General features: G+C 38.0%; 1 protein-coding gene across 5 annotated transcripts; it reads left to right on the top strand.

Moving 5' to 3' along the window:
• The first annotated feature begins 81 nt into the window (after positions 1-81).
• On the top strand, positions 82-23,989 carry Pgant5 (polypeptide N-acetylgalactosaminyltransferase 5). 5 transcript variants are annotated; one of them, XM_064690691.1, is made up of 11 exons: positions 83-174; positions 750-809; positions 15,251-16,122; positions 16,190-16,542; positions 16,609-16,775; positions 16,841-17,159; positions 17,413-17,590; positions 20,332-20,512; positions 21,540-21,679; positions 21,738-21,971; positions 22,037-23,989. In XM_064690691.1, the coding sequence occupies exons 3-11, from the start codon at positions 15,943-15,945 to the stop codon at positions 22,181-22,183; spliced, it is 1,899 nt and encodes a 632-aa protein (XP_064546761.1). In that variant the 5' UTR covers positions 83-174; positions 750-809; positions 15,251-15,942; the 3' UTR covers positions 22,184-23,989. The 5 variants fall into 5 exon arrangements, with proteins under 5 accessions (XP_064546763.1, XP_064546761.1, XP_064546759.1 ...); XM_064690689.1 differs by lacking the exon at positions 20,332-20,512 and adding an exon at positions 17,889-18,069 and having other exon boundaries at positions 84-174; XM_064690692.1 differs by lacking the exon at positions 20,332-20,512 and adding an exon at positions 17,889-18,069 and having other exon boundaries at positions 84-174; positions 16,193-16,542.
• The last annotated feature ends 478 nt before the right edge of the window (positions 23,990-24,467 follow it).

Raw genomic sequence — 24,467 nt, forward strand, 5'->3', positions numbered from 1 at the left:
AGGCTACATGTTGCCAACAGCGAAATACCAGGGCAGTTCGCTTGTCAGCATGCTGCCATCCAGTTGTATCAATACAGAGCCGCACTTATCGATATATCGATAATTATTTCGGTCTTTTCACTCATTCTTTTCCGATTCAACAAACTGTGCGGACGCGTGGCGTGGTCTGTTTTTGTATGTATTTTTAAACAAATTAAGTGTTTCATTACAATTTTCGCGTTAACGTGTGCATAATAAATATATTAGAGATATATAAATGCAAAATACACACATGCACACAGGCACACACAAGGCAGCAGTCGTTCCGCCGGAACGAGTACGTCGCGTTTGTTTATAACAAAATAATAATAATAATTTAGAAAAGTTGAAAGTGTTGCAGTGCGACTGAATGAATATTTGGTAAATTTCGCGTTATTATCGAAAACAGCTAGAGTGGACACACACACACAGCTACGCTGGTATTTTCGAAAAATATTGTGCGTGTGCGTGTGTGTGTGTGTTTGTGTGTGTTGTGTGTAAGTGCGCAGGCACTTGATACCTACTACAAAATAAAATAAAAACAAAAAACTACACACATTTGTTGTAGTTGTTGCGCGGTCCTGTTAGACATAGAACGCGTAAATAAACCGGGTCGTGCCCGGTTTGTTGTGCGGGCAGAGCTCGTTCACATTTTTATCCTGTGCAGCCTGCCCCCCGCGTAGCCCGCTTAATCCACAAGTCCAGCTTCTAACTTTTGTGTTGTTTCACAGGAATTTTGAACGCTGCCTGCCACAGACGCCAACAGCGACGCCGACTGCACAACGTTTAAGGTGAATATAAAACTCAATTGTTGTCTTTTTCTCGCTCTTTAATTTGTTGTACTTAATTTTATAGCTAATCTCTTTTTTTGCTGCTGTGGGCTTTGAGTGCGTTTAGCGGCTTTTTTTTTATTGTCGTGAACTTGATTCTGATTGGAGGTCGCTCAATTAAACCGGTTCGCTGCTACTCCTCACCCCCCGCCACCAACTAGCCATATGCTCATCTCTAATTCAAGCGTTGCTGCAGCAGTTGCAATTCCGCTTTTTGTTGGCTTTTCGCCTACGTGAGTTTGTTTGTGTGTGCGTGTGTGTGTGTGTGTGCTTGACTTGTCGCAGGTTTTTCTTTTATCTGCTCTGCTGTGTGCACCCATTTGCTGCCCCTGCCCCTGCCGCTGCCGCTGCTATCGTCGTTTGGGGGCCTTTGCAAATGTGTTTTTTTGCTTCCTTTTATCAGCCAACTGCCCTGCACAGTGGCACCAACTGCATTAGGGCCGCCTTTGCACTGTAATTAATGTTAAGTGCCCAACCCTCATCGCTTGACCACCTGAGCGTTGGAGGGTTGGAGCCGGGGCAAGTTCTGAAGTTCTGATTGCGCTGCGTATTATCGCTGCTGCACTGAGAGAAAAATTTCAGCAATAAAGCACTTTATTTCAAAACGGCATAATTTCCCTGGGAGCATACATGAAAAATTTCTTGTTTTAACAAATAATTTCCTAGATAAAAAAACCAATTGGCTTCAAATAGACAGTTTTTTTCTTAAAGCATAAAAAGTCCCTTGACGAGGATAGGGAAATTTCAAACAGCGCTAAAAATATATTAGGCTTGTTCTTTTCTTAAAAAATTTATATATGAGAAAGATTACCTTTTAATTTTGAGTTTTTTTTAAGTTCTCTGTTTCCAATTAGATTACATTTACATTTCACATGGTTCAGTTTTTTAAAATGCTTATCTACAAATTTTCCACAATGTAAATATTTTTTTGGGAAAAAAACAAAGAATTTGTTCCTTAATTTCCCGAAAGCCACCTTCCCTTTTAACTCTTCCCTGTGTTTAACACCTTAATTGTGCCTAAGCAAAAATATATACAGTATAAGAGGTATTTTTTTGTAGTGTATGGAAATTTCCTGAGTGTACTTAACAGCTAGCCGCGCGGAGTACTTAATTGCCTGGCTACCTGAATCTCTAGTTGTTGTTGCTATGGCTGCTGCTAAAGCTGATGTGGCTGCTGTTGCTGCTTTTTCTGGCCAAATGAAGCTATAAAAGTGGGCCATGGCACTGACCACAAACAGATAACTAGCCGCTTTTAATATGCCCAGATCGTTGTTGCAATGTCCAAAGTTGTACGAGAGAAAGCCATCAAAAGCGCGCTATTCCCCCCAGAGCCAGGCACTAAAACTACACACACACAGAGACACACACATGCACAAGGCACCTGCTTTTGCAGTTTTTAGAAATGAAAAATGAAATGAGAGAAGAGACATAAATGTTTGTTTACATTCAAAAGCTTGTCCATATGCATATGAAAAGGACTTCCACTCAGTGTTGTGATTTCCAATAGCTTCTCGTCAAATCTGGCTTTTATTTAAAGCGCGATTTATAGACGTTTTAAAATTTTTTTTCTTTTAATTCATTACCTTTTTTAAATGCTTATTACTTAAACAATAAGCAATTACATAAATACGTAATGTACGTATTCAATTAGGAAGTAGAAAATATTTTGCATATATATGTAAATATAATAAATTTTCTTTTCGCTTCTTTTTCAAAGTAAAATGTAGCTATTTCCCTCGTTTTCGTCTGCTAAAACTAACTTATTGAGCCTCTCAAAAGCTGACAGCACTGTGTGCTGCTCACCCGGCACCTCCGCGTAGTTCATCCTATTCAACACTTTTTTATACCCTTGCAGAGGGTATTATAATTTTGTCGTGAAATGTGTAACGCATAGAAGGAGACATCTCCGACCCCATAAAGTATATATATTCTTGATCAGTATCAACAGCCGAGTTGATATAGCCATGTCCGTCTGTCCGTCTGTCTGTTTCTATGCGAACTAGTCTCTCAGTTTTAAAGCTATCTTTATGAAACTTTGCAGAATTCCCTCTTTCTGTTGCACGCAGCTCATATGTCAAAACCAGCTGGATCGGACCACTATATCATATAGCTGCCATAGGAACGATCGGTCGAAAAGTAGGTTCTTGTATGAAAAACATTTTTGTTTATAAAGTTATCTTGACTAAACTTTGTATTTATTAGTTTTACTACGCTCCCCATATATATGCAAAATCCTATTAAGATCGGGCAACTATATCATATAGCTGCCATAGGAACGATCGGTCGAAAATTAAAGTTTTTGTATGGAACATTTTTATGTTTTTCAAGATATCTTGACCAAACTCGGTATTTATTAGTTTTACTAGGCTCCCCATATATATGCAAAATCCTATTAAGATCGGACCACTATATCATATAGCTGCCATAGGAAAGATCGGTCGAAAATTAAGTTTTTGTATAGAAAATTTTTATGTGTTTCAAGATATCTTAACCAAACTCGGTATTTATTAGTTTTACTACGGTCCCCATATATATGCAAAATTCTATTAAGATCGGACAACTATATCATATAGCTGCCATAGGAACGATCAGTCGAAAATTATGCTGTTGTATGGAATTTTTTTGTTTTTCAAGATATCTTGACCAAACTCGGCATATATTAGTTTTACTATGCTCCCTCCACTTATGCAAAATCTTATTCACATCGGGCAACTATATCATATAGCTGCCATAGGAACGATCGGTCGAAAATTAAGTTGTTGTATGGAAACCTGTTTTGTTTTTCAAGATATCTTAACCATACTCGGCATTAACTATTTTCCCTGTGCTTCTTAGATACGGGCAAAGCACTATGAGCATTTTGAAAAGGTTGGGTCTGCAAGGGTATTAAATCTTCGGTGTGCCGAAGATAGCACTTCTTTCTCGTTTCTCTTGTTGCACTTATTTCTCTTTTGCATAGCTGTTGCTGCTTGATTAACTTCGGTGAGGAGGCAATCATCATCATCATCATCATCATCGTCAACAGCCAGCAGCTCTCACATAAAATGTTAATCACTTTCAAAGCTCGCACATTGCACACAGTTTTTGTTTGTCGTATTTCGTTTGGGCTCTTGCGTGTGGGGCTCTCCCTCGCACTCATAATGTGGTATTGCCTTGGGTCTTTTGCATGGCCTTAACTGCACGCCCGCAACGGCAACAACAACAACAACAACAGTAACGCAGCTACAATTACAAGCATCATTGGCCTTATTTCTTTTTAGCTATTGCTGCTGCTTCTGTTGTTCTTGTTGTTGCTGTTGTTGTTGTTGTTTTTTTTGTCACTGTTTGGAATGTCTGTCACTCGCACACAGACGCACACTTATGCACAGTTTTATCTACAGCTGACGTTGCCGCCTTCGTTTATTTGCACAGCTTTTAGTCGACTAGCTCTCGCTCGCCCCTCACCCCGCACACTGTCCTTCGTTGAATCTTTGTTCTTGTCCATTTGCTTGAAACTTCCGAAAATGATTACGCAGCATTTTGCTAGCAGCCACTTTGTTACTTGAGAACTCCACTTGCCCCCCTCCCCCCCTTCCGTTCTCCTACCCATTTTTAATGATCACTAAAGCTCGTGTTCTTTGAAATTTTAAAGCTCTTGTAGTTTCTATTTTTAGCATACAAAAGTTTAACATTCGGAACATAAAACAAGTCACTTAGTTGTTGTTACTTTTGTGTTTTGCTAGCAAAAAAAATAAAATACAATTGAAATGAAAAAAAAAACCTAGTTAATATGAGTGCACAAGAGACAAGAAAACAATTATTTGATTGCCACACACATATTTTCGTTTCGACACGTAGCCGGCTGCCTGCTGTTAATTGTTGTTGTGGTGTCTGCAGACAGAAGCTGCTGTTAACAGCTGTGTCACTAAGTCTGTTTAGGTGCTAGATATGTTAACTTTGCTATGATTGAAGAATGTTAAAACAGAAATTCACTTTACATAAACATAAACAGTGCGAGTTGATCGTTAAGGAAATACATTAACAGTTATGTACTCTGTGTGCATGTCAACTAAGGTGATAATTTGGCAACTATAAAAAATGTACGTTTACAGACTTTTACCTTTTGTCGTATTTTTGTTGTTCTACTTTTTTCGTTGGCTTTATTGTTTCTTTCAAATGTGGCCTAATGAAAATTGCTTGCTTTGTTATAGGCATAAATTAAAAATTAACAGCACACTGCACACACACACCCAGGCTTAATTCAATTATGCTGCAAATATTTCATATTGCAAACCAGCAAGAAATTTATGAGCCATGCGCTGCTTGGCTACGCGACCCTCCCCCACCTACCTCTCGTTCTCTCTATCTCCACACCATGACGCTGGCCCACGGCCATAGCTGCCGTACTTGACAAAGCCCTGGAGCTACACCAATAACAACAACAACAACAACAGTAGCAGCAGTAGCGCGTAGTCAACGCCAACGCAGCAGCAACAGCCAGCGCAGCATTTTTGCCAAGGTTGGCGGCGTTGGAGTTGCAGCAGCTGTAAAAACAACAATAACAGCAGCAGCGACAACAACATCGACCCCATAAATGTTGATCAACTGTTGTTTGTATGTGGCTGTGTCTGTGGCTGTTAACTATTAGCGCATGAAACGCCACGCAACTAACAAGCGGAAAAATCTCTGTTGACAGGCAACAGCACGAGGGGTGTTCATTAAGTAATTAGTTCCACATAATATGCTAAAAATAAATGTGTGCCCATGTGACACATTGCGTCAATTTTTACCCTCTATCGATTACTTAAAGAGGAAACATATTTGGTACCAATTTAAAGTTCTTGATTTTTAAACATATTTTTTGTGGAACTACCCTATCTTTTGTGGGCAATCGAAAAACTATCCTCAAATACTGAACAAGTTAAAAAAAACAACTGATTTATTTGTTTCTTTAAAAAATATGCCACGTTTAGGTTATGAAATATCATCAAATCATAATGTAAACGTATATTTGATATATAACGCACAGAAAATTCATAAAAATAGATTGCGCAACAAACCATAAAGATTCAATTCTCCACAAATGTATATTAAATATCTGTAAATGTTGTTTATTTTGTTCATTTCTGTTAATTACTCAACGAACATCCGATGTTGTCCGATTGGCGTATGACAATCATATCTTAAAGAGTTTGGAAATGGGTTGCCAACAAATGAAAATATAACATTATTTTGCACTCAGTTATTTGAATCTTTGACTGATTCCTACATGGTTCCAGTTCCAATTCCCATTACTAGTTCCAGGCTCATATCTTAAGTTGATTGTCGTCTCGTCGCCGCATGCTTTGACAAGCGCCGCCAGCAGGCGACGTAACGCCCGACTGCACTTTGACTAATTGTTAAGTCTGCCACTAGCAAAAGATGCTCCCATTGTGCCCATTGCCCCGTTGTCCAAATACACCGCCTGCCTATGTGCCCCGGTGCAGGCCAAGTCCCAGCAACAAGGGTATTTCACAAGTTACGCAAGTTTTTAATTAGTTCAATGTTTTTGGCATTGAATGACGCCCCCCTTTTGTCAATCATATTGAAGAGCGGGCTTTTAGCTGGCGAGTAATCGCATTAAAAACTCACTCTTATCGATTTTAACTAGTTACTCTACCGATTTGCATGTGCACGAGGAGTCTTTCTTGTTGTTGTTGATGTGGTGGCTTTTGTTCTATTATAATCATAATCGACGTGACGAAGCTACAAACAGTTTATTAAACCCTGTACCCCTTACAAATGGGTTAATAGGAGTACCTATAAGTAATAGCCGTGTACAAATGGTTTTATAGGAGTACCTTTAAGTAATGCCCGTGTGTAATTCCGATTCAAAATTTTTTTTAACATCGCCTTTCTATGCGATTTTCATACATTACAATTTTACTGAATAAGGGTATATTCTAGTCAACTCCCCGTCAGCTAGAGCACCCATGCATGTATTGCTTTCAGTTTTGCTATAGAAAAGCTAGGAAAAGCGTCATTTAACAGTCCTGAAGCTGTGTGTGTGCGGCGCCACACACGCACACACGGAGAAAAGCTGGAGATTACGTGGCCACGTCCCGCGTAAATTTATGCCATAGAAATGTGTTTCCATTGTCACTGGCACGCACTCGACTCGGGCTCACATTTTGTCGCTGCAGTCAGTCTGTCAATCAGTCAGTCGTTCATTCAGCCAGTCATTCACATGTTGAGTTCTCGTCAATGGGCGCTGATGCTGCTGTTGGGCAGGACGATTAAGCTGAGGGCAATAATAATAAGGAAATAACATTTTAATGGGCCCACAGAAAAGAAAAAAAAACATGAAAGAAGAGACACAAGAGAAAAGACAGCGACACCAAAGAGAGATGACAAGTATTTTGGGTTGTGTGTGTGTATGTCGTCCAAGTAGCGAGGGGCTGTGGATAGCATGAAAAACCGCAAAACACACGAATGATGTCAACAACTGTAAATGTTCATGCGTGCACGTTATTGTGAGAAGTTTAATGTGATTTATGACGGTGTCTTTAATACAGTGAAGTGAATTCACAGAAAATATAATTTTGCACAACGTTTTTATTATTTTAATCTTTTTATTTGGTTGCATATAAAATATTATAGATTGAATTCACAAAATTTATATTATGAAAATTCTTAAACCTTTAATAAAGTAAACTTTGTAATATATTATATATCTTTTAATTCAAGTCCATTCATGATTTTTATTTACTAAAAAACATAACTTTTATAAAACGTTTTACATTTGGAGCTCTCATTGAATAGAATAAGCTTTTATACGAGCATTCTATTTTCTACTACATTGAAATTTGAATAATCTTAAGTTTTATTTAGGAAATGACTGATATATTGCTTTACCAGGAGTTGGTGCACAGTTTGTTAATTAGATAAAAGTCAAAAACGTTTTCGTTTATTAATGAACTTTACTTGTTGTTGATCTTGGTTAGCTTCATCGCATAAACGACAACATTTTTGTAGCTGCGCTGCAGTAACGAGCACATGGTAAAAAGTTAATGATGCGGGTCAAGCCACTGTCCGTTGATGGGCTACATTAAAGGCCATGGACCAAATGTCAAACCCCAAAAGAAAAAAGAAAAAACTTTTTTTAGCGCATTTTGCGTGCTGCTTTGTCCCATTTGCTGTAGCATTTTTGAGAGAAGATGCCACAGATACTTAAAAAGTAAACAGTAAAAACCGTATGTTAAATTGAATAAATAGCTTATTTTCGAAAGAGAGAAATATCCCCAATATTCCACTGTAGATAAGTGTGGATAACATTTGTATCGTATTTAATATCGTTTGAAATGGATCGTAAAACTGTTTAAAGGGTATTTAACAGTGCACCTTTTATTTGTTGCAATTTGCGTATGTCAGGCTTAGCGCAGTAAACTTTTTGGAAGCCACAACAGAACAAAAAACGTTTGCTTCAAATGCCACAACCAAAATAAAAACCTACTTCGCAACTGCGAAACATTTTTTTATTTAGTGCGGATGCTCGCTGGCAATTGCTCATTGCTATGCAAACGGTTGCCGCTTAGCATATTTCTGCTTTCTAACCGCACGACCACGCCCCGTCCACTTGTCTGGTACATTTAACAAACACAGGGAATCTGAATCAGAATCCAAAACCAAATCCCTCCACTGGACATTGGGTAGTTTCTCCATTATTACTGTACTCTTACACTCTTACTCAGGGTATAAGCATTTAGACATGAAATGTGTAACGCATTGAAGGAGTTGTCTCTTAGCAATTGAATTATATCTAAACTTTTGATCAGCAGCAAGAAGAAGAGTCATTATAGCCACGCCCCGTCCGCTTGTCTTTGGGTTTTACTGTTATTATGTTGAACATAAATCGAAAATACGGTAGATGCGTCAGCGAAGGGTCTTTAATTTGCGGCTTGTTGTTCTGGTTTTTTTATTTCCCTCTCTTTTTTTGGCATGAGATTGGGGGATAAACTCGTGCAACTTACCATACAAATTGTTGGAATTAGCGCAGGCTTTGTATGCGCCAACCGCGCCCGCACAAGCCGCCCAACCCACACCGCTCCCCTCTGCACCCTGCCAGCCTCTGTGCAGACCCTATTTGCTTTTAATTAAAATGCGTGTCATGAATTTTTTCTTTCTCTTTTTTTGTTCTGTTTTTTTTTTTTGGTTGTGCGCCAAAGATTCGGTTTTTGAGCTGCTGAGAGACAGGCAACGCGTGGAATAACTGATGGCCAGATAATCATTATGATGATGATGATGACGATGATGATGACAGCTTTCTTTGCCGGGGAAAAACAGAGACACAAACATAGATTTTAAACACTTTGTCAATTCGCACATTTTTCGGCGGTTTTCTCGTTCTTTTTATCTCTCGAAATTCATCACCTCATTTCCTCTATTTCCCCCCGTTGTCTCTTACCTGCTGGTAAGATTTGTAAATTGTTCTTAATGTTAGCTTATTTCTTAAATGCGCTTACCTTCAAGAACTTAAGCCTAGACTGTGAGCTGATTACTTTTGTATTGATAAAAATGAGAAGAAAAAGCTGTTTTTTGTTTCTGTTTTATATTTATAAAGTCTGCTTTTACTTGCGTAAATTTGTACAGCTTTTCTTGGGATTAATATAGGCTGTGTTTTTTCCGAGGTCTGTTTCTTTCGACACTGAAAACATTCTTATCGGTTGCCCTTTAGATATGCTCTTTAGGTGGCATATTCAGGTGATATTTTCATATTAAAGAATATGATATGACAGTTTTTAAGGTGATATTGAGCAACTTTGGAACCGAAACCAATTGAGACTGGAATCAAATGACCTAGAAAATGTGATACGTTAGGAAAGATAAAAAAGAGAAAACGTATAACGGGCAATATACTCCATTTGCAGCTCGAGAAACTTAAAGAAAACATGAAAAGTTTGTTTAAAAAGTGAATACAGTTTTGAGGCTAAGATAAAAATACAATTATACTTAAAAAGGGACTCTTAAGAATCGTAAAAAAAACATAACAAATAGCATTTTAATAAAAATATTGCTCAACACTGGAAACCATATAAAAGAATTCAACAGATTATTTTAAAAGTATTTATAATTATAATTCTGGAAATCACATATGCATATAACAAAAATTAAAAATAACAAGTATGCTTAGCATATAAATTAATATTATATTTATATATTTAATTAATAAGATTAAACATTATTTATTAGCTGTAAAAATAGGGAAACTATAGTAGACCCAATATTATGAATTCCAAAAGATCTCCAAACCAAAAAACGTTTAATTTTTAATTAAACGAATATCGAATTATGTTCGATATGTTAACTGAAAGTTCGAATTGTAAGTCGTCTGTTGTTTACTACCTCGATTATTTTAGCTGTGCTATGGAAAGCCCCTATCTCTGGTTACTTTGTGCTATAATTGGATTCCCTTTGGCACCCCCCTCCCTCCCTCCCTAACCGCAATCTTTAGCCAACATTGAACCAGTTATCGCATTGTGCGCGCTCACAGCTGATCGTCTAGGCTAGTCACAACGTCTAGATGAACAGTAATCAGAATTCGATAAGAGCCGGTTGGCAAATTAACATTTTATTATTATTTTTATTATCAAAACACAGTTCGTTAACCCCTGCCTGCCGGCTGGGCATTTATTGTAGATGGGGGTACGCAAAGACGATGCGTCGTTTATTGTGGAACGTGTCTGTGCGTGTGTGTGCCTCTCCCTCTCTCACTCTCCCTGTGTGTGTGTGTGTTTGTGCGTTTGCCAACATGTAACTGAAATAAATTTTATTTGCATGCAATATAAATTACGCGCCTCTTCAACAACCGGGCCAGTTCGTTCTACTCTGGCGTTTGGCCATCACGGATCATTAAAGAGCTCCAAGTGCAGGGCCTGCCCGTGTATCCCTCTGCTATTGCTTTAAAGTAGGGTACACACAAATGGTGGGGGTGCGGCTTTGATGTGTGCTCTGCGTTTTGCTGCTGCGCTCAAAATGCGGTATTTTTATGTGGGATTTTTCTTCTTCTTCCCTCTTTGTTGTTGTTTTGGTTTGTGTGTGGTGTGTGTGTGCCAAATGCGCGTGCTTAATTATACAAAATGTGTTTCGCGCTCGACTTAACAGCCAGTGATTTATTTTGGTAGCTCGCTCGCTGGCGGCATTTGTGAATGATGAATTCATTTGTATGTATGTGTGTGTGTGAGTGCAATTCAATTGCATTTATTTGTTGTTGTAATAATAAATGTTGCTACGCTATGTAAATAGCAGTTATTTACCACGTGGATCACATGTTATGTAGCAGGCAGGTGGATCATATGTTAACCTCGTTGGTCAAGTTGTTTATATTGATAACAGTATGTTAATTAACAGTTATTTACTGAAGGATCGTTGTGGATGACATGTGGAACTTTTGCAAATGTAATTCAAAAATGATTTTATTTCAGTTAAATATGTCACATTTATTTTTCCGTACATTTCATGGTAATCTCACTTTAGTTCTTAATTTGTGGCTTGGGAACCAGTTGCGACCAATTGACCACCATCAGCCTAATCACAGTCCAGGGGCCAAACACTGGCCTTTGGTCACAGACGCCGTTTGTAATTGCACAATTTGACAATTTCATTAATTGCGTTTAATTGCTGACGTTTTCGAATTGTGTTTCACTGTGCTTTTGTTTTGCCGTTTCTTAATTGCAATTTCTGTTACAATTTCATTTGTAATTGCTGTTGTTGTTGCTGTCCCCGTTACTGTTTTTGTTGTTGTCTTACGAACATGCCGCCACTTGATGCGACCTTTGCGAACGCGCCAATTCATTAATAAATTGCTCAAACAGCTTCAAAGCTTTTTATGCCGTTATCAAATTGCTTGCTCACTTGTCGCCGGGGCTGCTCGCCATGCCCACGTCATCTCACTTGGCCAGTGTTGCCAATGTCGTTTGATTTGCGACGAATCTAGCTCTCAAGTGTAATTGTGGCACGTCTAGCGGAAATTCTGGCTGTTTTTAAGAGTGTTTTAGCCTTTTCTAGTCTTAGAGGAAGCTTTTCTGTGCTACGCAAAACTTGGCATCACTGCACGTAACTAATCGAACCGAACGGATGCATTATGTATGCTCTTACATCTTGTGTCGGAGCTTTTCATGTGAAATTGACACAGATTTTTATCAAATTAATTGCTGTGAGGCGTTTAAAGTGCGGCATACTCAACAAGCGTGCTAAAGTGTGCTACAAGTGCTACGAACACAAACACATACACACACAAACATGCACACACAAACACGGACACGCAGACAGTGCCACGCCTACCGCTGCCACGCTTATCAGTAGCCATAAACAGCTAGCAACAGTCGCTCTTATAAAAACTTTGCTTCCGCTTTGCTGACTGTGCCCGGAGCACAGTTACAAAGCCCGGCAAACGAGCCAGCGGGAGAGAGAGAGAGAGTGAGCGAGAGAGTGAGTGGGAGAGCATGTGGGGGCGAGATGTTAAGTGAGAGTACGTCGTTTCAATTTATGACACTTTGACAGCTTTCCGAAAGACTGTGCGTCGCGCTGTGCGATTTTAATTAAAATACAAAATTTAATTTACGCGCGCTCTGCAGCGTAGCCAAAACTTTGACTTAATGAAGGCAACAACAAAAGCTTATCAACTCACACAAACACACACACACACACAAGTAAACGATGCCAAAGTGAAATGGAGAAAACACGATAAACACAAATCAAAGCAGCAGTTTACAGACGGCGCCCACACACACACACACACATGCACACACAATTCATCAATTGCTACTTTTGCCACTGGCCCTCTCTCTCCTCCTCTCTGCGTGTTGCTCTCCGGCTGTTTACATTGGGCTGCTAACATTGATGGGGAAAAACTGTTGTGCTGGCTGTTCCTTCTACTTGAGCATTTGCTGATTGTTGTGTTTCCCTCAATTGCTTTGAATTGAATTATAATTAAGTGATAAATGTGTCTTTATTAATATTGTTATCGTGTTAATAGCATAAAACCAATTAGCTATTAGCACTGATTACATGCAATAGAACACTTATTGTTTATCTATGTATTCTCTTTTGCTAACATATTGTTAGCAGTGATTAGCATAAGCTGTTGTTAATACTTCTTATTTAGCAGTCGCTGATTAACAGTCATTGTCTAACACTTAAAGCTTTTACTTTCATGCTACGCCCTGGGCTCTACAGTGGCACTGGTAAGTATTCAAACCCAGTACATATTTGACACTATAATTAATTGTCGGTCAAGGTTTTTACTCTGCTTTATTATTTAAATTATGATTTGAAGTGACACATGGGCATATTAATTACCGTTTCCTATGCAAATCAACAAATGAATTATATATTTGGCATAATCACAATTCTGTTGTTTATAGTTTTTTTTTTTTTAATTTTGCACGAATGCATGTCATGAATTAAAAACTGCGAAATACCAGTTGAAATTGATTAATTTGAGTACGCATAACAATTTAATTGTTATTTATTTTTATTATTAATTAAAATTGCCCCTTTAAAGGACTTTGTGAATAAAACATTTGCTGATGCATTACTCAAAAAGCTTTTGTGAAAAATTATCATACATATGTACATACATATGTATGCATGTTTTTTCCTACACAGCACACAATTTAAGTTAACATTAAAATTACATTTATGAAAGTTTTTTAAATGTTAACGGAAATAATATTTTTGTCGTAAATATTCAAGCAAAAATATGAATAAAATGTTAAGGAAATTGTTCTTCTACAACTTTAACATATTCGTTTAAATTGTGAAATTCCAGGGCATTTTTTACAGTGTACACACACTTGAAACTCGTTTTGTATCTTTGTTATTGAGTGCATTATTGACAACTTGTCCTGTGCCGCGCACTGAAGGACACTCTGTTGGCGCTGCAAGCGCTGCCTGTCATTTGCCACTTCGTTTTTAGCCCTCTTTCGTTTCGCTCTGCTCATGCAACTGCATATTTTAACAGGCTCGCCCTTTCACCGACCTCTCCTCGCCACCACGCCTCGCGCCCACTCAACAAGCTCTTGACGTGTGCGTGCATCGTGTTATGGGAAACTGGTTTCGAATGCGCCCACCCTTTCTCGCACACTCCATTCACTCTCCCTCTCTCGCTCTCACTCGCTCTGCCTCTGTCTATCTATCTAGGCGTAGCTTTTGCACTCGTCGCACGCCTTATGAATGATTCAAATGCATGTTATGTGCGCAAAAAGAAAAACCTGACAAAAAAATACCGTTAAGGGTTGTTGCGCTTTTTGCTATACCCTCGCGGATTAAATCTCTTACAGGGTATACCAAAATTATGAGATATTTGCTTAAGTTAGCATCGATTTTTGCTGATACTATTTGTGATGCCTTAATTTGAGTCATCCAATTAACATTTTGCTTCACTGTTAGAGAATATTAACATTGCTTTCTGTAAAAGCCTTGCAGATAACAGTTTTGACAGTCAACACTTAACAGTGTGTTACACATTGCACTGTTATCCAATGTTTACAGAGCTCTCTCTAACAGTAGCTAGCATATTTTACATGCTTTAAACATGTGTTTAATTGAAATAAGCTTCAAATAGGGTATGCTCAACGTCCATCACTGTTCGCTGCAAAATGTTCACATGATTTCAGATGCCTCTGACATCTCGTTTGTTGCCGGTTTCCGTTTGTTGGTCTTAACGTAGTTGCCGTTGTTGTTGTTGTCTCTGTGGCATTTTTAGGAGCGCTGCGACTATGACCTTTGTCAATGGAATTCGGGTTCGAATCTTTTGTTCATTTTTCATTTGTTTTCCTCTGTCGTAAACTGCTTTGGCAAAAATGTTTTGTCAGAGTAACGAGGATTTTGTGGTTAGATCTGACAAGCAAAGGTATTTGAATGCTTAGTTTTTTTCTTCTTATTGTATTCATTGGGATATTTGCATGCGAATGGAGATTTTCATGGCAGATTGTTGACAGAGGAATATTGAAAAATGCTGCTACTTATCGAATACAAATGCATCATGCATCATGCATCATGCTATGAATCATCCACAGTGAAATTTCACTTGTGCGAACAGCAGCTTATTATCAGGTTTTTTACTGTAATAAAAATTGCTTTTATTTTTGAATCGTGAAAATATTTATGTATTTAATTACATATATATTTTCCAATGGAACTGTAAACAAAACAAAAAACAAAAACAAAAATCGCAAATCATTTTTTCGTGTCGATTTCGTGTTTAACATTAATCAAAAGCGTGAAGTGTTTGTTGTTGGCCAAAGCTCGCAATCCATACAAATAAAACTTTCGGTTTTCAACCATATTTACATACATAAAATATAATTTTATGGTCATTTTTTGTTGATGTGTTGGATTATTAAATAATGTTGGTTTTTGTTTCCATTTTGCTTTCTTTGCAGTTGACTAGTTTCTCAAGGTCTTTCGGTGCGTGCGGAAGCGAGGAATAGTGGCAGAGCGAAGGGGGGCGACATAACTGGTTGTGGGGCATGAGCTGGCCGAGGCGATACTGGAGCTGGACGTCGTCTCAATGGAGCAGCCGCAAGCAACTGTGAGAAGAGGATGCGACAAGAAGGGCAACTAGTTAACCAACAGCAGCAGCAGCGGCTGAGATCTTGCCTTGTCTGTGCGTAGCATGAGACAGAGACAGAGAGAGCGACAGCTCCACAAATGTGCCAACCAACCATAACAACAATAAAAACATAAAATTCAAAGCAATTCAAACTATAAAAAAGACAGAGAGAGAGAGAGAGTTCACGGCGCGTGTCAAACAATAAGTCTGATAAGAAAAGTTATACACTGTTAACATACGATAAACAATAACAGCCACCCACAACCATAACATATCCTTCAAATTAACAGCAGTCTGGCCAACAGTAAGCAAAAACTCACTCAAAACTAACAGTGCGCTGTTAACATGAGTGTCGCTGCACACAGCAATAAATAGCCACGCAAACAGACAGAAGCTGACTGCTGCCAGATAAACTGATTGACTGACAGTAACAAATCAAATTTGTCGCACTCAACACAAAATTTACAGTTAGTTCTAACAGCACCAACAGCAAACAATAACAGTTTGACAAACTTAGTTAACATGACGCTGCAAAGCTTTACACGCAAAATGCGCGGACGCATGCGCTCAAACACCTGCCGCATCGTGCTGCTCACCTCTTTGGTATGGGTCATATTTGACTTTGTGCTCATAGCCCACTATTCGGACTGTATAGGCAAGGATGGCTGGCGTTGCAGGCGAGCCGGCGAATATGATGTGGAGGTAAGTAAATGTTATAAAGATAACAGAGTTACCCATCTCATATATCAACCTATATCTTCCCTCGCAGCAGCCCAACGCTGAGCGTTTGGTGGACGACAATCAGCTGGTGAATGACAATGAAATCAATACGGAAAAATCATTGGATGCCGAGGATAGCGCTGGGATTGCGCCCATTATGGGTCAGGGCTTTGTCTCTGGGGGCATTTCGATGACCTATCGCAGCCTGGTGCTGAAAAAATGGTTCCAAGCGCCCACGGTGCGTGAGTCGCGTGGCAAACCGGGCGAGATGGGTAAACCCGTTAAAATACCCGCCGACATGAAGGATCTCATGAAGGAGAAGTTCAAGGAGAATCAATTCAATCTATTGGCCAGTGATATGATCTCATTGAATCGCTCGCTAACAGATGTGCGGCACGAGAAGTGAGTGTGCCGTTGAAGCAAGTGGAGCAAGAATCTATTCATGTGAATTATTTATCCTCCATTTAGTTGCCGGCACAAACACTATCCCTCAAAGCTGCCCACCACCTCAATTGTGATAGTATTCCATAATGAAGCGTGGACGACGCTTCTGCGCACCGTTTGGAGTGTCATCAATCGTTCGCCGCGCTCCCTGCTCAAGGAGATCATACTGGTGGACGATGCCAGCGAGAGGGGTAAGCTAGGGGTAGCTGAATCTTCTAAATTTCTCATATATCTAACGTCTCACCTGCTTTTGTAGACTTCCTGGGCAAACAGCTGGAGGATTATGTGGCCAAATTGCCAGTTCGTACGTTCGTGCTGCGCACGGAGAAACGTTCCGGTTTGATACGCGCTCGCCTCCTGGGCGCTGAGCATGTCACTGGCGAGGTTATCACCTTCCTGGATGCACATTGTGAATGCACCGAGGGCTGGCTCGAGCCTTTGTTGGCGCGCATTGTTCAGAATCGTCGCACCGTGGTGTGTCCCATCATTGATGTCATCTCCGATGAGACGTTCGAGTACATTACCGCCTCGGATTCAACGTGGGGCGGCTTCAACTGGAAGCTCAACTTTAGATGGTGGGTTTAAGTAGGCAAATTACTTGGATATTATTAGTTAGTGTGACAAATGTGAACAAAGATACTTATATAGAATCAATGCAAGTTATGTATTAACATGAGTCTAAAACTTAAGCTTAACTTTAAGCAAGTGTCGTCTGTGAGTTTTATACCTTTCTACTTTGGTCTAGCAAGATTAATCCAAGCATAAGCTTGGATTAGTCCAAGTGTCATTGGACTTGTGGCTAAATCTAATTGGATTTAAAATTTCTAGGTATCGTGTGCCCCAGCGTGAGATGGCCAGACGCAATAATGATCGCACAGCCCCGCTGCGTACACCGACAATGGCTGGTGGCTTGTTCTCCATCGATAAGGATTACTTCTATGAGATTGGCTCCTACGATGAGGGCATGGACATTTGGGGTGGCGAGAATCTGGAAATGTCGTTTCGAGTAAGGCAAATTTCCATGCAATATGATCTTCTATGGTTTTTCTATTCGTTCTTACAGCTACAGCCAAGACGCAAAAAAAAAAAATCAAATCAAAAAAAGAAATGTTGCCCATTTGCCTACATTAATTATCATAATTATATTCATTTTCTTTCCCCTCATTTATGTCACAATTTTTCTGTGTTTTTTTTTTGTTTGTTCTTATTTTACTTTTAAATGAAATGAAAAATTGAATTGTGAAAAATATTTCTAATCACAACCAACCAACACACAAACAACAACAATCCATGACAATTCTCAGATATGGCAATGCGGAGGCATTTTAGAAATTATACCCTGCTCGCATGTGGGCCACGTTTTCCGCGACAAGTCGCCGTACACCTTCCCGGGCGGCGTTGCCAAAATTGTGCTGCATAATGCGGCGCGGGTGGCCGAGGTATGGCTGGATGAGTGGCGTGATTTCTATTATGCAATGAGCACAGGTTCGAAAATATTTAAAAACCAAACAAAAAACAACAACTAAAAATCAAAAATCAAAAAACAAACTCTCTACAAGACAAGAAAACAACATAAACAATAACCGACTCTACTTACATAATTATATAGTGCGCATCTAACACCTGAATTTGATTTTAAATAATAATAATTTTAATTGGCTTTCACTCGCTACTAAAAACTAAAAATTGAGAAAATTGTATTCTTCGGTCTGCCGAAGCTTAAATACCCTTGCAGACATTTAATGTGGATTCTTTAGCTGTATTCCGCCAATTTTTCACATTTTACCAACGTTACCAATTGAAATTTTATCCACCAAATTCTTAAAATCCAATTCCACCAGAGAGCAAATCTTTGAAACCCATTTCCACCAGGGAGGGAACTAGATTTTTCGTCCGAATTAAAAATAAAAAGGTGATACAATCTCTTTCCGTGATTGAATTTTATATCAATAGAAAGTCCGACATTCATTCTTGTCCTCGATATTATATCATTATATTATTGTGATCCAATTCTAAAGGTTTTGGACTAGAAATTTTCGACCAATTTTCATGGAAATAAATTCAGACTTCACACTTCTTATAACAACTGCAAGGGTATATAAAAAAAGAACAACTAAAGCTCGATTGAGGCTCTAGAACAAGCTACTAAAAACACTAAACACAAACAATTGACTTTATTTTGAGCATAACAAGAAGCATCAAGTTTTTCCAACATTTAAACTATATTATAAAAGCAATTTGTGTTAACCTCTTGAATACAAAATAATATGTATAATCGAACTATATAATAACTAGCTAACTATATACTACATGCATATTATGTAATGTAATGTAACACACAATATGATACCAAAAGCTAATGCCTCTGTCGTCGCTTAACCAAAATGTCGTTTAACCCATTTACAAGACTAATCAGATGTACGCACTGGCATATGTTTTATTTAATAATAATTATAATTAGTGTGCTACTGATTGTATATTTATTAATTTTTTTTTGTCCATTATTAACGAGACTCTTCTAAATGTTCTTGAATTTTGTGCTCATGTCGAACGAGACGCCGGCAACAGCCAAGAGCGCCATTTTGTTATTAACTTATAACTAACCAAAACTATATATGAAAACAACGACTATGATAACTATAACATATAACACGTTAACACACATATATAATAACGAGTACCTATCACAGTTGTATTGAAATCTTAACACTGAACTTAAGCTAAACTTAACGTACATAATACTCGTTGCGTTTTGATTTCAAATTTAAGTACTTTAAACACGAATTGGCTATTAATTTTAGTAATTTAGTTTTTTATTCTTAAGTTGTTACTAATATGATTTTATTTTTCTCATCTTTACTCGCTACATAATATGTAGGCGTCTCTCGTTGTGGGCTAGGATTGTTGTCGTCAAGCACTTTGCGTCACTTTACTTTGCTCGTTAAAGCAATTCACTTTGATTGAAGAGTCGTCTTGCCAACAAAAGCTATTCGTTAAAAGTATTTTCTTAACACAGCTACTCGTTATAAGTTTTTATGCTTATTACTATTACTCGTTGGAGGCACTCGTTACTTAGAGCAACTACTAGTGGTTGGCAGTCGTTACTTATGACAACTACCATTTGTAAGTCTTCATGCTGACAGCTACTCGTTATGAGCCTCGTGGCCAATTACTCGTTATTGTTGTAAGCGCTACTCGTTATGAGCCTTTGCTCCTTTACTTATTAAGAATGATTATCAATAGCCATCGCTACTTATGACAACTACTCGTTACAATTTAAACCTCTCGCTATAAGTACTCGTTACTTATTAATAATGCATATCAGTAGCTATCGCTACTTATGACAACTACTCGTTACAATTAAGTATTGGTTAAATGCGCTAGAGTACCAATTCGCTATTCGCTATATTTTCAAAGAGTAGCCAAAAGACAACTCGGTAATTTCCTTAGTCACTGGAACTATTCTCTGATTTGCATTAACTATTTAAGTCAAGTGCTAACCTAGTCCAAATCTGGCACCCTCTTAGCTTTTAGGGAACGCTCTACCCAAGTCTTGTGTTTGCACAGCATCATAGTTTGCGCTTGGCTATAAAGTAATCAGCACTCGATCTATATATGAATAGATATTTATCTATATATGTGTATATATGTGTACATCTTTCTCTGCCTTCTTTCGTCCACTCTTTTTATTTTTCTTTATTTGCGTGCTCTCGATAACTACTTCTTGATAAACCGCCGCTACTCCAGGTTTGGATGTGTGGCGGTCTCCTCGAGATAGCGCCCTGCTCCCGGGTCGGTCATGTCTTTCGCAAGTCAACCCCATATACCTTCCCAGGCGGCACCACGGAGATTGTTAATCATAATAATGCGCGTCTGGTTGAGGTTTGGCTGGACGACTGGAAAGAGTTCTACTACAGTTTTTATCCAGGTTAACGAAACTCAACTACAAATCAAAACTCAAAAACAAAAATCTCTTATCGAATGCTTTTCACTTTCCGTCTCTCTCACACACTCTCTGCCTCTCTCTCTCTCTCTCTCTGTCTCCCTTTATATATAAAGTTTGTTTCGTATATATATATATATATATATTTATCGAGCAAGTCGCACGCTCTGCATTTTGCAATTGTCTGTCTTACATACTACGCACACATATATATTATATAAAATCTAGTTATATCAAATATTAATATGCATATATATTTTTACATACTTATATATGTATATAAGTTATGGCATGGCCGTGACAAATCCAACAAACAACCAAATCACCCACAACCCCCAAATTGCTCACCCTGTATATGTATTTGTTTTGTCCATTGTTTACTTGAGTTCTTTTGTCTTCTCTTGTCCCATCTCTCTCTCACTCTCTTTCTCTTTAAGGTTCCGTTATGTCTATTTAGTTTCCTAGTTTTGTTCTATTTTCATTTGTTTTGTCCAAAAAAAAATAGTTCACCCACACGTTTTACCACTCGAAGCCCGTTAAATGTCCCCCTCCCCTTATTCAACACCAACCACACACATTAGTAAAAAAAACCCATTATTTAGCTCGTATTTTTCGGTATTTTTTTCGGGTATTCCGCGTAATGCCCTAAAAATTTTGCACTTGAATACCCCTAACATCTTCTTGACTTAGCTTTAAGCTGTTTTTTTTACTTGGCATATATTATTTGTATATATGTATATAAATTATTTTTGTTGCATGTTTTGTATATAACGGTATTTTGTGTCTTAGTTTAAAAATTGTGCACAGTCTTTTTGTTGCTCAGCTGCTTGCACATTTAATCCCCTCACAGCCAGTAAAAAGCTTTTAACAAACACGAATGTAGCTTCCAGAAGAAGAAAAAAAAAACACCTACACTCACACTAACATAAATGTTCTAAACCAATTTCCGTGAAAGCTTGCTTAACCAGGAAAACCCACTATTTTTTCTTCTCTACCCCCTTTGCAACTTTAGGCGCTCGCAAAGCTTCAGCCGGAGATGTTAGCGATCGCAAAGCTCTGCGCGATCGATTGCAATGCAAGAGCTTCCGCTGGTATCTGGAGAACGTTTATCCGGAAAGCTTAATGCCGCTGGACTACTACTATCTAGGCGAGGTAGGCTTTCGAGTATTAGGGGGCGTGCCCTTATTAATATATAAATCCATATTTATAGATACGCAATGCAGAGACTGAAACCTGCCTGGACACAATGGGCCGCAAGTATAACGAAAAGGTGGGCAGCAGCTATTGCCACGGTCTTGGCGGCAATCAGGTGTTCGCCTATACGAAACGGCAACAGATCATGTCCGACGATCTGTGCCTGGATGCGGCCAGCTCCAGTGGGCCAGTGAATATGGTGCGCTGCCACAATATGGGCGGCAATCAGGAATGGGTATACGATGCGGAGGTAAAGTGTCTCGCCCAGATATAAATCCAATGAAAACGCAAAACTAAAAGAACAACTTATTGCAGGAGAAATGGATACGACACACGAATACGGGTCAGTGCTTGCAACGTGCCACGCGAGATGATGCCAGCACGCCGCTGCTGCGGCCCTGCAACTATTCCAAGGGGCAGCAGTGGCTGATGGAGTCCAAGTTCAAGTGGCAGGCGCACTAGCTAGCCAGCTAGAAAGATTAACTAAAACTAAACTTAGAACTTCCAATTTGTGTTTAACTGTTAACTAAGTTGCCAGCAGCAGGAGGAGAGGATAAAAACAGGAGCATGATAAAAAGTAGGAGCAGGAGCCAGGCGTAGGATAAGGAGCTGAGTTACTAGCAAGGATTTCAAGCATTTTTTTCTCTCCTGTTTAATTTATGTACTACGTTTTAGTCTAAGATGATAGTTTTTTCTGTATCTGTGTGCGTGTGTTGCCGAATGTCTTCCCAATTGATGTGCGTACGTGCGTGCGTGTGTGTGTGTGTATATATATATATATATATGTATACATAAGTGCATAAATATATATATACATGTTTATATATAGTATGTATGTGTGCGTTTAGTTTTATGTACTATAATGCATAGATTTGTAATATATACGTATACGTATTACCTAGCCCCGACCAAGTACCAATAAATTGGCATTTAAATGACAATGTGCTTCACAAGGAATACAACAACAACATGAAGAAAAGAAACAAATATACGCATATAACTGTAACTAACTAAAACTAATATGTGTCATAGCAGAACGACTAAACCAAGTTTAACATATACCCACATATATAGTGTATGCTTAAAGGCAGAGCAGCCCGCACATTCCCTAGCTCTTATAACTATCAGGCGTTGTGTTGTAACACATATAAATATATATATATATATAAATATCAATATATTTAAGATTTAAGTTTCTAAACTTCGTTTATTTCGACCCGCTTTCGCTTTGTACCAAATGATAAAAATCTAATTCTTGTTAAAAATCACAAATGCGCTGCATTTCCATATCATAAACAACAACAAAAATGCTTCTAAACAAATCATAATCATAAACAAACAAAATTCTTTTCAAAAAACACGAAACTAAAAATAAAATAAAATGCACGCATATCATAAAACAGTGTAAAAAAAAAACAGAAGAAAATATTTCGTTAAGGTCCACACATATATATCATATATATTTATGGATGATATGAATATACGTATAAAAATGTACATAATTTAGAGAGTAGTTATTAAAAATATACATTTAAATGAATTATTTATATATATATATATATATGTATATGTATATTATGTGTGTGTATGCAAAAATTGTACTATAAATTGCATTTAGTCTTAGGTATTTCTCTAAGTTCGAATTTAGAGTTTAGACTTAGTCGAAAGTTTTGCGTCAACTAAAACGTAGCTCCAAAAAACAAAAACCAACAGCTCTTAAAAAAAAAACATTCAACAAACAACAAATTGTGCTCAAATTTAACGCTATTTTTGCTGTTGTGTAAATATTTAAACATTGTATCCAAAAGTCTAACCTGATATCCCAAAATATCCACCCACACACGCACATATATATATTTATATACACAACAAATCTGTAAAAGCCAAGTAAAACGTTTTAGCTAAATTAATTTTAAAAAAGAAAACCATATACATATTTAGTAATAGATATATATATATATATATATACATGGTGACGGTGCAATTTTAATTTTAGCCTTAAACTTAGCAAAACCAGATCCAATCAAGCAACAACAGGCGACAGGCTGGACGGCATCCAAAACCTCCTATTTAGTTTAGCTAAATATTATTTGTAATTCTTTCGTTTTCGAACTCTATCCAAAGGTAACAAGAGAAACTTCAAGCCACCAAGTTGCAAGATGTAATTATTTTTGTTCAATTAGAAACTTTTTAAATTTTATAAATAAAACCGATGGAAACGAATGAAAAACTAAAAAGAAACAAAATAAATTCCAAGTGTTGTGAAAAGCTCGGCTGTTCATCTTTTAGCTGATCTAATATTTATTTGGCGTTTAACAACACTGGCCACAACTGACAGCCAGTCCTGGTACAGCCCATTGAATACTTAATATAATTTTGATTGTAGAAATCGGACGAATGCTGCTAACTATAGATATAGCTTGCTTTAAGATATCTTATTGATATATATAAGCAATATTATCGGACAACAGTATCTTAGTCCTAAATATGCTTCAGGTCCAGAAACGTACCCAATGTGCACATTTTTTTTGGCCAATTTTACAATACTGCAAAGGTAGTCGACTTAGAGATGCCCTATTACTATATCTAATGTGCATATATGTATTTTAAATGGCGCATGGTTTGCTCCCTGGAAATAGAGTTCCCTTTTATCTCAATGTGATATGCAATAGAGCCGAATTGAATTGGCAAATCTTGTAATCTTGACGGACCAAGAATATAAAGCTCGAAATGCCACAAGCCGTAA

The sequence above is a fragment of the Drosophila montana genome, unplaced genomic scaffold, assembly GCF_035044405.1.
Source record: "Drosophila montana isolate Dmon_TW-CO22-7 unplaced genomic scaffold, ASM3504440v1 contig_3281_1, whole genome shotgun sequence".
Lineage (NCBI taxonomy): Eukaryota > Metazoa > Arthropoda > Insecta > Diptera > Drosophilidae > Drosophila > Drosophila montana.

What these genes read in the sequence shown, in the direction of transcription:
- Pgant5 (XM_064690691.1), top strand. Translation starts at nt 15,943, where the DNA reads ATGACGCTGCAAAGCTTTACACGCAAAATGCGCGGACGCATGCGCTCA. An exon ending in GGACGATGCCAGCGAGAGGG is followed by an intron (nt 16,776 to 16,840) that starts GTAAGCTAGGGG and finishes CTGCTTTTGTAG; the next exon opens with ACTTCCTGGGCAAACAGCTG. An exon ending in ACTACTACTATCTAGGCGAG is followed by an intron (nt 21,680 to 21,737) that starts GTAGGCTTTCGA and finishes CCATATTTATAG; the next exon opens with ATACGCAATGCAGAGACTGA.